Source organism: Lactuca saligna, chromosome 4, assembly GCF_052625555.1.
Source record: "Lactuca saligna cultivar CGN05327 chromosome 4, ASM5262555v1, whole genome shotgun sequence".
Lineage (NCBI taxonomy): Eukaryota > Viridiplantae > Streptophyta > Magnoliopsida > Asterales > Asteraceae > Lactuca > Lactuca saligna.
In genome coordinates this window covers 244,375,275-244,389,905 of record NC_136420.1, presented here as the reverse complement: position 1 = coordinate 244,389,905, position 14,631 = coordinate 244,375,275, and the positions used below count along the sequence as shown (strand labels likewise).

Below are 14,631 nucleotides of genomic sequence, written 5' to 3'. Positions count from 1 at the left end.
AACATTCTAACCATGACAGTAGCGTCTAAAAGACAATACCGACAAATGCATCTCATAGAGAATGTTACAATTCTAGCAGTTGCGCCTTAATGATAATATTAGCAGCTGTGCTTGACAACTGTGTCATTGGCAACGATGGACTTCGTGCAGTTTCCTTAGGATGATCCTTAGGAATAAATGAACAAGAAATAGCTGATTCTTAGGGTAGATCCTTAAGAAGATAATGAGGATGAGTAATTCGGTTGATTGTTTGATGTTTAAACATAATAATTATATTATTGTGGGTTGAAAACCCTATGTACTCACCAGGTTTCCCAACCTGATCCACTCAAGCTTATTTGTATCACAAGTGCCGATACGAATGTAACATCCCGGAATATCAAGAGTAGAGTTGAAGGGCTAAAAGTGTAAATTTGAAGGGCAACTCGGCGAGTCCATGGATGGACTCGGTGAGTCCATGGATGGACTCGGCGGTAGGGTCGCGACTTTGGTCGCGTGTCAAGTGGCCTACTCGGCGAGTCCAAAGATGGACTTCGCGAGTAGGTGTTGAGTGGAGAAAACCCTAAATGCGGGGGATGAGCCCTATTTAAAGAACATTATATCCTCTCCCCAGCCTCTTTGATCTCCCTTGAAGTCCAGAAACCCTAGAAAGCGTGATTGTGGAAGATTGGAGTGCATTTGGAGCTTGGGGAAGTGTTTGTTGAAGAAATCTTGAAGGAGAAGAGGCTTGGATCAAAGGGCTTTGTTTAGATTCGGATTTCTTGCTGTTGGAGGCTTCATTTTGAGGTAATATCTCGTTCTTGGGCTGTGTTGTTCTAGATTCATCATTTTGGGGTTGTGTGGGAAGCTTAGATTTGTGGCATCTTGAGTTTGAAGGATAGATCTGAGGTTGCTACCTCAGATCTGGAGTGGAGAAGGTCTTAAGAGCATTAAAGTCCCTGTTCTTGTGTATTTGATGGAGCTATCTTGTCCCAAACCCCAAACCCTAGAGTAAAAATGCCTAGATCTTCTTGGATTCACGTAAAGATTGCCACTTTACGTGATGGATGGCCTTAGGAGAAGTAGATCTATGGTTTGGATCATCTGCATGGCTTGGAAAGCTTCTGTATGGATTCAGACCCGATGGTACTCGGGGAGTCACATGGGTGGACTCGACGAGTTGCTTGAAGAAAGTCTAGAACTCGGCGAGTTGGAAGAACAACTCGGTGAGTTGGATGAAGATGGCCTGGAACTCGGCGAGTTGGAAGAACAACTCGGCGAGTAGGTTGAAGATAGTCGTAGACTCGGTGAGTCTGTTCTTGGACTCGGCGAGTCTGGTCGTAGTGTCCAAGTTTCTTTTGGAAGTGCTGTGACTCGGTGAGTAAAGGGATGACTCGGTGAGTTATGTGCAAGTGGGCTTAGAGTTGTTGTACTCGGCGAGTCTAGAGGTGACTCGGCGAGTTGGGTCACAAATTGAAGAATGTTCTATGTATGAAGACTCGGCGAGTCATTGGCTTGATTCGGCGAGTAGAGTCAGTCAGGGGTAGACTTTGACCAAGGGTTGACCAGTTGATTTCCAGGGTAATTTGGTAATTATTGGTATTTATTGGATTCAGTCTTTTGGGTATTGATAGTGTTAGAGTTCGGGTCGGAGGTTGAAGCAGCGTGATATTATCCTTTCGGTCAGCAGTTGCGAGGTGAGTTATCCTCACTATATCAACAGGGTCTAAGGCACCAAGGCCGACCGTTTATCGGATTGAGATCCGGGTATCTGTTGTTATGTTATTGCTTTGATATGTTTGCATCCTGGTAGTTAGGATGGTATTCGTTAGAGACCTTGTTAAGGTCGGTATCCTGGTATGTAGGGTGAGGCTATGCTAGCGACCGGTTAGGTCGGTATCCTTCTTAGAGTATGTTATGCTATGTGATCTGCTAGATCGGTTTGATTGAATATGAACTGTTATATGATTGTATGTTTATGTGCACATGGTTGTTTGGACTGGAGTTGGGTTGAGGCGGGTCCTGCTTCGTGCTGTAGACAAAGATACCCAGGGCGGACCGGTTGTTCCGAAGGCCCAGCGAGCGGTCCGGATAGGTTGTAGGCCCCACGAGGGCGGACCAGATGTGTCGAGGCTCGGAGAGTGGACCAGGCCGACTGAAGGCCCGATGCGGGCGGACCAGTCATACTGTAGACTCAGAGAGTGGACCAGGTGGGTTGAAGGCTCGGTGCGGGCGGACCAACCACACTGCAGACTCGAGGGACATGTTTGGACTCGGAGGGTGGACCAGGTGGACTGAAGGCCCGACACGGCGGACGAGTCTCACAGTAGACCCGTTATGCATGGCTGTTCTGTGATTCGTTATGATATAGCATGTTATGTGTATGGTATATGTGGTTGGTATTTTGGGGGTATCTCACTAAGCTTTCGGGCTTACAGTTGTGGTTTAATGTTTTTCAGGTTCTTCAGGAGACTGTGGCAAGGCAAATGCGTGATCATACCGCTCCTCGCATTTATGTTTTATGATATGGACCTGAGAATGCTTTGATAATAAATGTATTGAAAACCTTTTTGTAAATACTTAATGAATTGGCATGTTTTTGAAAAGTTTAAATTTTATAGAAATTTTGGGTCGTTGCAACGAAGTTACCCTACACTGAGAGATTTAAAAAAGATGTAGATCACTAGTGTAAATGAATGCAAGTTCTGTTTATGTTTATGTTTCTGTATTAACAGTGACATCCCAAATGTTTTAAACTGAATAAAAATACATTTATTCAGAAATGCAATGATAACGTATTTACCATGTTTTTCTGGGAACAAATTCCGTAATATTTTTATTAAAAGTGGTACTCTGATTTTTATAAAATATAAATAAAATCGGTTTTTTCTGCCCACGAAAATAAAGATGTCACAGCTCCATTGTTAGAAATAGTGTCCAGTCATTAACTGTTTTGCTAATATTTCTAATAATAATAGGGTCTTTTGATGGCTAGAAATTCTTTTTTTTTTTTTTTTTTTTTTTTTTTTTTTTTTTTTTTTTTTGGTTTTTGTTGGCTATTTTCCGTAAAATAATTAAGATTTATGACTAAATTTTTTCAATTTTCGGAAGTTGCATTGTATATTTATATTTTTCACCAACCACCCATAACATATGCTAACCTGCCATTGATTCTGATTTTGAAAATTCTTTCTTCGGGGTTTGTAGAACTGTTCTACTGTGTGGGTCCACATCCGCCATTCTTCCATATTCTAACTTCCTTTCTCCTCATTCTCTCTCTTGAACAGAAAGTTAAGCCAAGAAGAAATCCATAGATAAGCAGTTGGGGAGTTGGGGTATTTGTTTGATGTAATGCTAGGGATCGACTTACAGACGGAGAGAGGTCACTATCTCATCCTTACGTGTTAATTGGGTTTCTATTTAATACTGGCAGGTTAACCTTCAAAACAATTTTCAATATTTACCATATTGTTTGTCACGATGGCATGATATGGTACAATGTTTCAGAGTTTCTCCTAAATTTTCTTTCAATTTCCTGTTTCTATGTTTGAATTTGAGTATATTTCGGGCAAGAACGTTTAATTGTCAACCAACAAGTCAACAGATCAACTTCATCATCTTTAATCTCGCCTCGATTAATCAGTTACATCCTAGTTCAGATAGTGATCGGCCGTTCATCTGATTCGGGTTGATGTTGTGTTGTCGTTCTTTTCTAATTTGTTTTGTGTATTTCAGTCAAGAGTTGTGATATTGATTCTGGTATATGTTTGTTAATGATTTCACATTGCTACTCGAAATGAAACAGTAATTTGATTCCTGGTGGTATTTTGGTTGTATCAGGTAGGCTCGTCTTCTTCAATCTTAGTGATTCTTTTGAACATTGACTTCATGTTTTCCAAATTACGGAGCTTACAGCTAACCCTTGTCAAATATAATTTGCAATTTCAAGTTGACTTTGTAAGAGAACTATTATATTTCTTTTTCTCTGTAAGAGGATTTGTATAATTGTTATCCAAACTACTTGTGATTTTGTTCCCTAGGCGACTTTGAGTATTGATCTAGGTTTTAACTTAGTAATTGATAGATGACTAAGTTAAACTTCCATAGAAGTTCACATTTTGCTAGGGCTTCCGGTCATTTGTAATGATTATTTCTTATGTTGCAGGACCCTTCATCTTTAAAGAGTTACTTTGTGATGCCAATTTTCTGGTGAAGGGGAAGAGTTAGAGGATATGACGCATGATAGTTTGATTATTCCATCAGCTTCATCAATCAGCCCAGCTGTGTCTCTGGCAAAAACTGATAGCTCCGTTTCATATTACAGTAAGTGCCTGTTTTTTTTTGACATACTGGAGGCACAACTTAGTTCAGTCAGATATATAGATGTGTCTTTTTGACTTAATACAAAAAGGACTCGATGGGGAAACTTCATTCAGACAATCTTTTTCAGTCCAAAAAAGGAATAGTCATCCATACATCACTGATGAAAGAAAAAAAAAAAAAAATAATACAGACAATTGTTGAAAAACACCTTTCCCTTGATTACATCACAAGTAACATTTTCTTTTTAAGTCATAAATAATCTGTTTGATTGTACTGTTTCAGATGATTATCTTGTGGATGTGCCCTCAAATGATAGGTAAGCTGATGGCCACACCTCACCAATCTCCTTTAAAATAAGAAGTTAGATGGATCATGTATCTATTGCATAATCATATAATTGTTTACTTTTAGGTCCCTGAGAGAGGAATCAAGCAGTGGAATTCGTATCTTACAACAGGAGCATGAATCATGTGATGGAAATGGGGGTATTGATTCTCATATTTGGTTTCCCCCTGAACCAGAAGACCGAGAGGACGACATGGAGGGTAGTATTGGCAATTATGAGGACGATGATGACGATGAAGAGTACGGTGATGGCATGAAATGGGGAAAGCCAAGTAATCTGAGCAGCCTTAGAGAAGAAGGATGTGGGAGCTTTAGGTTTAGAGAAGAAACAAAAAAGGCAATGGATGAGGTTATGAATGGGAAGTTTAAGGCACTTGTGGAGCATCTTCTTACATCAATGGGCATTTCTTGTTCTGGGAATGATACGGATACGTGGGTGGATACAGTCACAGCTTTATCATGGGAAGCTGCTTCATATCTGAAGCCAGATGCTTTTGAGGGAAAAGCAATGGATCCTGATGGATATGTGAAGATCAAATGCATTGCGACCGGTTCTCGGACCCAAAGGTTAGTAGTACTAGTAATGGTAATTTCTGTCTTGTTGATTGTGAGTTGTGAATTATATTTGGTTTTATGTTTTGCAGTAAAGTTTTCAAGGGCTTAGTCTTCAAGAAACATGCAGCTCACAAACACATGCCAACAAAGTATAGAAAACCCAAGTTGCTATTGATCAAGGGTGCACTTAGTGTTTCTTCAGATGGACTATCATCCTTTGAGTCGATGAAACAGGAGAATGAGAGGCTAGATTATCTAATTGGGATGATAGAGAAGTTGAATCCAAATGTCATACTAGTTGAGAAAACCGTTTCACGAGATATTCAAGAGTCTATCCTTGCAAAAGGGATGACATTGGTATTGGAAATGAAACTACACCGATTGGAGAGAGTTGCTCGTTGTACTGGCTCACCAATCTTGTCCTCTGATATGCTGCTGCTGAATGACCAAAAGCTGAGGCAGTGCGAATCCTTTTATTTTGAAAAGATTGTAGAAGAACATGCTGCTCTTTGTGATAATGGAAAACACCCTAAGAAGACATTAATGTTTCTCCAAGGCTGTCCCACACGAATGGGATTTACGGTCAGTTTATATACTCTCTCTCTCTCTCTCTATATATATATATATATATATATATATATATATATATACACTGTTACTGTTGTTGTTGATCTGACTGACTAATCCACACATACATACATATATACATACAGATTCTGCTGATGGGATCTCACAGTGATGAACTTAAAACCATAAAATGTGTTGTTCAGTTTGCGGTTGTAATGGCATACCATTTGATCCTTGAAAGTTCATTCCTTGTGAATCAACGGGCAATGTTATCCACGACTGCCCCAAATGGAATGGCTATATTTTCAACTAAACCTGTGTTTGTGTATAAAGTTCTTGATATTCCTGTAGCCAGTGAGTCGAGTACGGAAACTACAACTACTGATAATTTGATCACCACCATTGATATCCCCATCTCCAATGGATTTCTTCAAGAAAATGGGCCTGACAACTTGGGTCTAGAAGGGCATAGTTTATCATCTTATGAGCCATATGACCCAATTGTTCTCTCAGGGTTATCTTCACTCTCGGCCTCTTTACAGGAAGTTGTAGGGTACCCTCTTTTCAATGCTACCCCCCAAGACCAAGACCATGAGGAGGAGGAGGAGACATACCTTGGCTATAACGCCCCCCTTGACCGCACCGAAACCAGCTCTCCAGATACGGAAACAGAGTTGCTTCGAAGAAACTTGTCCTTAGAAACAAAAGATTCTGAAGAGCGTATGCAACGTAAGGATGACATTACTGCGGTTTTGGATTCAGAGAGCATATTAGTTTTGATGTCTAGAAGGAATGTCATAAGAGGGACTATGTGTAAGCAAAGTAGCTTTTCATGTATCAAGTTCTACCGGAATTTCGATGTGCCCCTCGGAAAGTTTTTGCAGGATAACTTACTCAATCAGGTTGCTTTAAACACCATCTACATATATATATATATATATATATATATATATATATATATATTCTCTTCCTTTTTGGCTTTGTTTGTTACATGGATTGGATGTCTTTTGCACTTAAGAGAGATCGAGGGCGAGTTCCTGTCCCATCTTTTCAGGTGTGACAAAAATTGCAATTTTCTGTCCCAATGACATCAGCCTGGTGCATGCCAAAGGCAGTACAACCTTTTCTATTCTATCATTTTCTCTGTGCCTTAGTTCACAAGCTTCGTGCTTTTACAAATAATACTTTGTTCTCTTCTGCTTACTTTCGAGTATTCTATCTTCTCTCCTAAATATGTTGGGGCTAAATGCAACAAATAGCGAAGTACTTCCATTCATTTGTTTATTATATTTCTTATCTTCGTTTCTTTCATATTACTAAATTCTACTTTGTAAAATCTACCCAATAATAGCAATAAAAGTAGTTTTCACTGCTGTAATTGAGTACATATTTTAAAGTACAATGTTCTAGTAAGAAAGCAATTGAAGCTACAATGCTATAATTGGGTGGATTTGTTGAAGTTCAGTGCCTTGATAAGAAAAAGGAAAATTAAAACTACAATATTGTAATAGAAAGAAATGGAAGTAGGATGTTGTAATACACATATGAGTGAAAGTATGTTGCTATCTCTTGCATTTTATTTAGCCGAATATATCAAACCATAATTTTATAGTTGGCACTGACAGCTGTGAACCTATGCAGAAGCTTTTGTGTGGAACATGTAATGAACTACCAGAAGCTCATCTTTCGTACTATGCACATCAGAACAAGCAACTCACAATTCAAGTTAAACGTCTTCCTTCAGATAAGCAGTTGCCTGGTGAAAATGAAGGAAAGCTTTGGATGTGGAGTTGTTGTGGCCAATGTAAACCCTCCAATGGAAGCTTAAAGTCTACCAAAAGAGTATTGGTCTCCGTTGCTGCTCGTGGGTTATCCTTTGGGAAGTTCTTAGAACTTGGCTTCTCCAACCACTCTTCATGGGAAATACCATCTAGCTGCGGACATTCCTCTTATGCTGACTATTTTCACTTCTTCGGGTATGCACTTGTCCATTTTTCGACTATGTTTTTTTGATCCTTACTAGGAATTCGAGTTCTATGAACATTCTCCATTTTAGGGGCGATGACAATGTATGCTATGTCCCTCATGCATGCTCGCCTTAGCGGTATACAAGTGAAAATCCATATGTGAGGCATCACCTTCCTTCCTTGCTATGGGGACATTGTAATTTGTCTCCTCTATGGGACTGTTGGTGGGGGAGGGGGGGGGGGGGGGGGGGGGGGGCTAGGAGTGGTCAGTGGTGTATACCCTATTTTTATTGTGTACAGTTCTTACCATAATATGCTGATTTGACAGAAATTAAATTTTTTGTCTCATACGCGATACAAAGAAGGGTAAAGGTCACCGCTGAGCACTAGTGCTCTCTCTGGTAATGGGGAAGGAAAATCATAATGTACCTAGTGCATGGAACATACTATGCTTGAAGTTGAGAGCACACTTAATAGATTCTCACCTCTTTACTTCTGGGGCAACCAAGCGTACGCAATAGATATAGTGAAATAGTGGTTTAAAAATGTCATTATTCTAAAACTAGGAAGTTATCTATGGTACACCTTAAACCATTACTTTTTTGCAATTAGAACTAACCTAACTGACTAACTCAGGGAATATATATATATATATATATATATATATATATATATATATATATATATATATATATGTACATACATACATACATACATACATGTCCATGTCCATGTTCTGTAAGGGCTTCTACCCAGCGGTATCAGGTATTGCCCTCCTTCCTTGTGGTCTAGGGTTCAAGTCCTGTTAGGGACATAGGTGGATTTAGGAGTAACTTAGGTAGGAGTAGAGTAGATTTGGCATTCTAAAATGTATATGTACATATACATATACATATAGATATCCATATGCGTATACATGTTTATGTATATGTATATATGCCTATATTTATATTTTCTGATAAGATGGTTGTGAAACTTGCAGATCAGGCTCCATGGTTGCAATGTTTAGATACTCAACAGTGGCTACTTACTCTGTATCTCTGCCGCATTGGAAGGTCGAGTTTACCAATTCAATAGAAAGAGATTTTCTTAAAGAAGAAGTTGCGGATGTATGTATATTCATAAGTAGTTTATTGGCTTAGTGTTGAAAGTTGCATATGTAATTTTTTTTAGCGTTGGTCTAGCTGGTTAATAACTTGTTATAGCGATTAAACCATTATACTTATTTTGACCTTCAAAAATCAGTTTTCCCAGTTACATGGTTTTGATATAAGGGAAGAAATAATAATACAGAAAAGCACAACTTACTTTCATCATTCTATCAGTCTAGCCATTGAACTATTACTTTTTCATCGATTTAGCCACTGAACTGTTATTATATAATCATAAAAACTAATAGCTCAATTTGATAAAACAGTGAAAGTACGTTGTGCTTTTTTTTCTTTGACCTTTTAAAATTGATTTTCTTCAACGGTTAAAAGAGTAAAAAGGTTGAATCATTGCGTGAAGTAGTTAAATGGCTAGATAGATTAAATGATGAAATTACGTTGTGCTTTACTGTATTTTGGCCTATATTATCTGCAGTCATTTAATAAAATTTAACTTGTTGGGGTGTGAAGGTGTACCAGGAAGGGCAATCAGTGTTTGCTGAGGTTGAGAACTCCCTGAAGAAGATGGAAGACAAGTTTGGTGGATCAACACTGAACATTCAAGGATCATGTAAAAGATTCTCTGACATCAAAGAGATGTTGAATAAAGAGCAAGAGGAATATGAGGTTGGTTACTTTCTCATCACTCATAGATAAATGATAGATCTCATTTCATTGGGTGTTTTGTTACTCTATCTAAGCCCTACAAAGGCTGCACTTGTTACACTGGACAGAATTGGATATATATAACACACATATCTAAACCCAAAGTCATGGCTTGTGAGAAGCACCAACCACCTTTTCAAGGAAAGTGTGACAAGTCATCTCATGAAAAATCTGATACTTGAAGAAAACCATATCATCTCTACAATCATAATGTATCCCCAAAAACCAAAGGAGGAGTTTTCGAAGCATCAACCTCAAGCCCTTATAAGTAATAAGAAAACCATGATCACAAAAATTCCAATGTGAATTGGGCTCCTTGCTATGTACATGATTTACATCTCAAATGGCAGGCGCATGTGGGTGTTGCTAGAAGAATAATACAATGTAGATGTTCTGACACTAAGACGTGCTATTATCCAGTAATCATGCTCCCAAAGTCTTCCTATGAGGAATATTAACACCAATATGTATCCCGTTATATATACTTAAGCTCATACTTTTCCTATTGCATACACATTTGTTCCTTCTGTTTGGAAGTCATGCTGAATAAGAAAGACTCTTGTCATTGGAATTTTTTGCCAATGACAAAAAACTAAAAAAAGCTTAACCACTTAATTTAATTATAAATCTACCAATTGTAGCAACGCCATCCAAATACAAGGCAAATTTTCACTGCTGTATTAGAGTAGATTTTCCAAAGTCTAATAATAATTGGGTAGAGTACAACTACAATCAATGTCAAGAAAATATGAAATTACAGTGTTGTGATAGAGAGAAATGTTTTATTATTATTATTATTATTTTTTTTACGCTGTTTGAATCGTCCATCTAATACTATAGGTTAACATGAAGAAGCTGAGTGAAAGCACGAGCATGACTAAATGGCTGTACAAGCCACTGCACTTGAATTACATACAATGGGAGGTTTTACTTCGTTCATACATCTGGGATGAGCGCATCCATTCACTCCTTTCATCCGATCTTATTAGAGTAACTGTTGACCCCCAAACCGTCCGTGAATCACAGCGTCCTCATCTTCAGGAGAAAGATACCACCACCATCAGCATCACTGAAAATGGTGAACCGGTTTCTGATAATATCAAAATCGATACACATACACCCGAACCCAGAGAAGCAAATGGCTTATCAGTTCAACCAATCACAACCGAAGCTGTTGTTGATGATGAAAATGGTGGAGTTTCTTCGGCTTTTTCATCAAAATCAGCCGATCCCAAAGGGTGGATGTGGACACCATTCTCGCAGATTGAAAGCATTTATGTGAAGGATCTCCACAGAGGGTACTTGCCCAAATATGAAGCTTCCGGATCCAGCAGAATACACAAAATGATTACCCAGTCCCAAGGCGAAGAGGGCTCAAAGATTCATTTCCCATTGGGATTGGGATTGGGTACAGATAATCTTCTTATGGTATCGGATTATGAAGATGAGTTATCGAGTATGATAGCTTGTGCGTTGGCTTTTCTAAAGGACGGAAATAGTAATACATCACTGGAATTTGTAAGTGACGATTCAAAATCATACGAAAGTTTACCGAAAATGTTGTCTTTGAGTTCCCCAAATTGGTCTTCCTTTACCTCCATGGATTCCGATGTAGAAGACTCCCGTTTTTCGAGCTTTGATGGGTTGGAATTGCTGGATTCCGTTCCTGCTAATTCAAGGTATCTTCACCCCGTGATTTCCATGGGAAGATTAGCCAACAGATCTAAATATTCGGTAGCTTGTTTATTTGCCAAAGATTTTCTCGATCTTCGTGGTCAATGTGGTTTATCTGAGCTTGATTACATTTCTTCATTAAGCCGTTGTAAGCATTGGGATGCCAAAGGTGGAAAGAGTAAATCTTTCTTTGCTAAAACTCTTGATGACCGCTTCATTATTAAGGAAATTAAGAAAACCGAGTTTTACTCCTTTCTTGAATTTGCTTCTCACTATTTTGGGTACATGAATCAGTGTTTTAAACTTGGAAATCAGACTTGCCTCGCCAAAATTCTTGGTATTTATCAGGTTTGTTTTTTTTTTCTTCTATTTTCTGATTTCTTTTTTTTTATCTAGGCATTGTACTTTGAAAATCTATCCAACTATAGCATTTGTTTTTTCATATATGACATTATACTTTATGAAAATTGCTTTGTACATGGATGACACTGCTATATTTCGGTACAACTTTAAAGTGCAATGATGTAATAGGAACAAGTGAAAATAGTATGTTATAATAAACAAATCAACAATGAACAACCTACTTTGATGAAGCTGTTGCTTTTAAACCATTGAAGTATTTTGAAAGTAAATAGTTTATAGTGTGGAAAGTAGATGATAAGTAGGTAGTGGTATTCTTTGTGGATGTAAATGGGGTTATATGATATATGGAATGCAGGTAAAGAAACGAAAGAGTGGGGCTAAACATGATCTAATGGTGATGGAGAACATTAGTTATGGGAGAAAAATTACGCGGCAGTATGATCTGAAAGGAGCTCTGTATGCTCGTTTCAATGCTGTTGTTGATGGTACAGGAGATGTTCTTTTGGACCAAAACTTTGTAAATGACATGAATGTGTCCCCTTTATACGTTAATACAAAAGCAAAGCGGAATCTGCAACGCGCTGTGTGGAACGATACTGCCTTCCTCAATGTCAGTCAGTATTCCCTTACTTTTTCATTTATGCCACTTAGGCCTTGTTTATCTCCATAAAATGTATTTTAGATGGCCCACTTCCAATTGGGGGAATGGAAGTGACCAAAAAATTTGCAACCTCTCTCTATATACCTTCATGGATTAAGTTTCCTCCGCATTAAGTCAAAAAGAAAGAGCACGAGCTGTTTCTTTTTGACTTAATACAAAAAGACTCATCCCCACTAAGTCCTAGCTTTTTGCATTTTCCTTGCATTTCCAAAGTTTGTGTCCATTTTCTCAAATAGTTTTTAAACATGAGTCATGCACACACCTACACAGAAACTGCTTTTTTTTTTTTCTTCTAAACAACACAATTTACTGCTTCCCTTTCCCATCATTAAGAATATTGTTTTGCCAGTAATATAAAATGATGAGCAGGCACCATACTTTTTAAAATATCTGTTACCAGTCTTCTCTTAGAAGTCATTGTGGCAGTTGAATCTGAAAAGTATTTCATGCTTTTGACTTGAAACATGGCTGATGGAGACTGTTTTTGCTATTTGTCAAATATCTAAACTAAAAGATTTAGATAATACAAAGTATAGGAAAATATTGGTCACCAGTTTATTTGTAATACTTATATGGGCAATGTGCTTTATTTTTAACCCACAATAGCAACACCTATAATAAGAACGTACTTACATTTTTACCAATCTAATCAATATTCAACCCAAAAGCTGAAAAATGCTTCATAGTTTCAATTTACAAATTAAGGAATGTAAGTACGTTGCTATTATGGATAAGAAGTTCTAAGTACATTGCTAATATGTGTAAAGTAATGTAAGTATGTTGCTATTACAGGATTATATATATTTTATGTGCAAAGTAATATAAGTATGTTGTTATTGTTGATTTATATATTGCTATTATCTGTAAAAAAAGTGCATTGCTATTATTGTTAAAAAATGTACGTAGATTTTGCTATTATGGAAAAATAAACATAAGTAGTTGCTATTTTGGTTAAAAAAATAAAGTATGTTGCTTATATTGACAAAAAGTGTAAAATACGTTGCTATTTCTATCCACTGTTAGTATGTGACAAAAGTTGGACCGCAGCAGTCACAATACAGAGTAGGAATTAGGCTGTTTTTTTTTCTTCTTCCAGTTAAGTGTGGTCTGGATAAAGTGGTTTGTGTGAAAAATGTGTGAGAATTAGACCCATGGCTTTCTGTATTAAATAAAACTTTCTGCATTACTCATATGTGATATGTAGATATAGAATAGATGTTGATCAAGGAAAAAAGTAACAGAAGCTTAGAATTGATTAATAATAAATGATATTTTATTGTTTTTGATATATTCAGTCGATCAATGTGATGGACTATTCACTATTGGTTGGAGTGGACGTGGAAGAAAAGGAGCTGGTATGCGGCATAATCGATTACGTGCGGCAATATACTTGGGACAAACAGCTGGAGAACTGGGTGAAGTCCTTTGTGGTCCCCAAAAACCAGTTGCCTACCATAATCTCTCCAAAAGAATACAAAAAAAGATTTCGAAAGTTCATTGACACCCACTTTTTCAGTGTCCCTGATGACTGGTGTTCTCAAAGACCCTCCAACCGCTGCACCCTTTGTGGTTCCAACACCCCAAACCCAAAGATGAAATGAAAACTTGTTATTAAATTTTGGATGCATATACATCACCATGAACCGTCAATGCTGAACACCACCCCATCCATTCTGCACCTTTTTAGCAAATTTCTGGGGATAATATGTATTAGTTTTTAAGTGCCGGGAAAACCACCAGCTGGTAGCTTATATATATATATATATATATATATATATATATATATATATATATATATCCGGTAAGAAATTTTTTTTGGTAGGAAGGTAAGAAGTTTTTTTTCTACATATTTTTTTGACGAACAAAATAAATGAATCACTAGATGATTCATTTGTAAGATGATTCATAAGAAAAAATTCCCAAAAAAACATCTTTATGATTCATTTTTAAGTAAATGAAGAAAAAATTCATTTTTATGACAATTTTAGTGAATAACAACAAAATCATTGTATAAATGAATCATCGAGATGTTTTTTTGAGAATTTTTTCTTGTGAATCATCTTACAAATGAATCATTTAATGATTCATTTTGTTTGGTCGCGACAAAAATATGTAGAAAAAAAACTTCTTACCTTCCTACCAAAAATTTCCTTCTTATTTGATCTTGAGTCTATATATATATATATATATATATATATATATATATATATATATATATATATATATATATGTTGTACAAATGTTACGTTGGAAAGAGGTGTGTGTTTGTTTGCAATGAATGACAAAAAGTTTAAAACCACCACTTTTTCCCTACATTATCAAGCCATACTCTAAAAGGAAGGATCCATAAATAAAACCACTAACGAATGAGTCAATACCATTT

The 14,631-nt window shown here is 37.1% G+C and overlaps 1 protein-coding gene across 5 annotated transcripts; it reads left to right on the top strand.

Annotated features, from left to right (window-relative positions):
• Positions 1-3,146: 3,146 nt before the first annotated feature.
• On the top strand, positions 3,147-14,001 carry LOC145043440 (putative 1-phosphatidylinositol-3-phosphate 5-kinase FAB1D). 5 transcript variants are annotated; one of them, XM_078992093.1, is made up of 13 exons: positions 3,147-3,361; positions 3,820-3,936; positions 4,145-4,302; positions 4,585-4,618; positions 4,714-5,214; positions 5,292-5,784; positions 5,916-6,671; positions 7,411-7,745; positions 8,719-8,845; positions 9,356-9,511; positions 10,391-11,572; positions 11,943-12,197; positions 13,544-14,001. In XM_078992093.1, exons 3-13 carry the CDS (start codon positions 4,212-4,214, stop codon positions 13,847-13,849), a joined length of 4,236 nt encoding a protein of 1,411 aa, XP_078848219.1. In that variant the 5' UTR covers positions 3,147-3,361; positions 3,820-3,936; positions 4,145-4,211; the 3' UTR covers positions 13,850-14,001. The 5 variants fall into 5 exon arrangements, with proteins under 5 accessions (XP_078848219.1, XP_078848221.1, XP_078848217.1 ...); XM_078992095.1 differs by lacking the exon at positions 3,820-3,936 and having other exon boundaries at positions 8,719-8,791; XM_078992091.1 differs by lacking the exon at positions 3,820-3,936.
• The last annotated feature ends 630 nt before the right edge of the window (positions 14,002-14,631 follow it).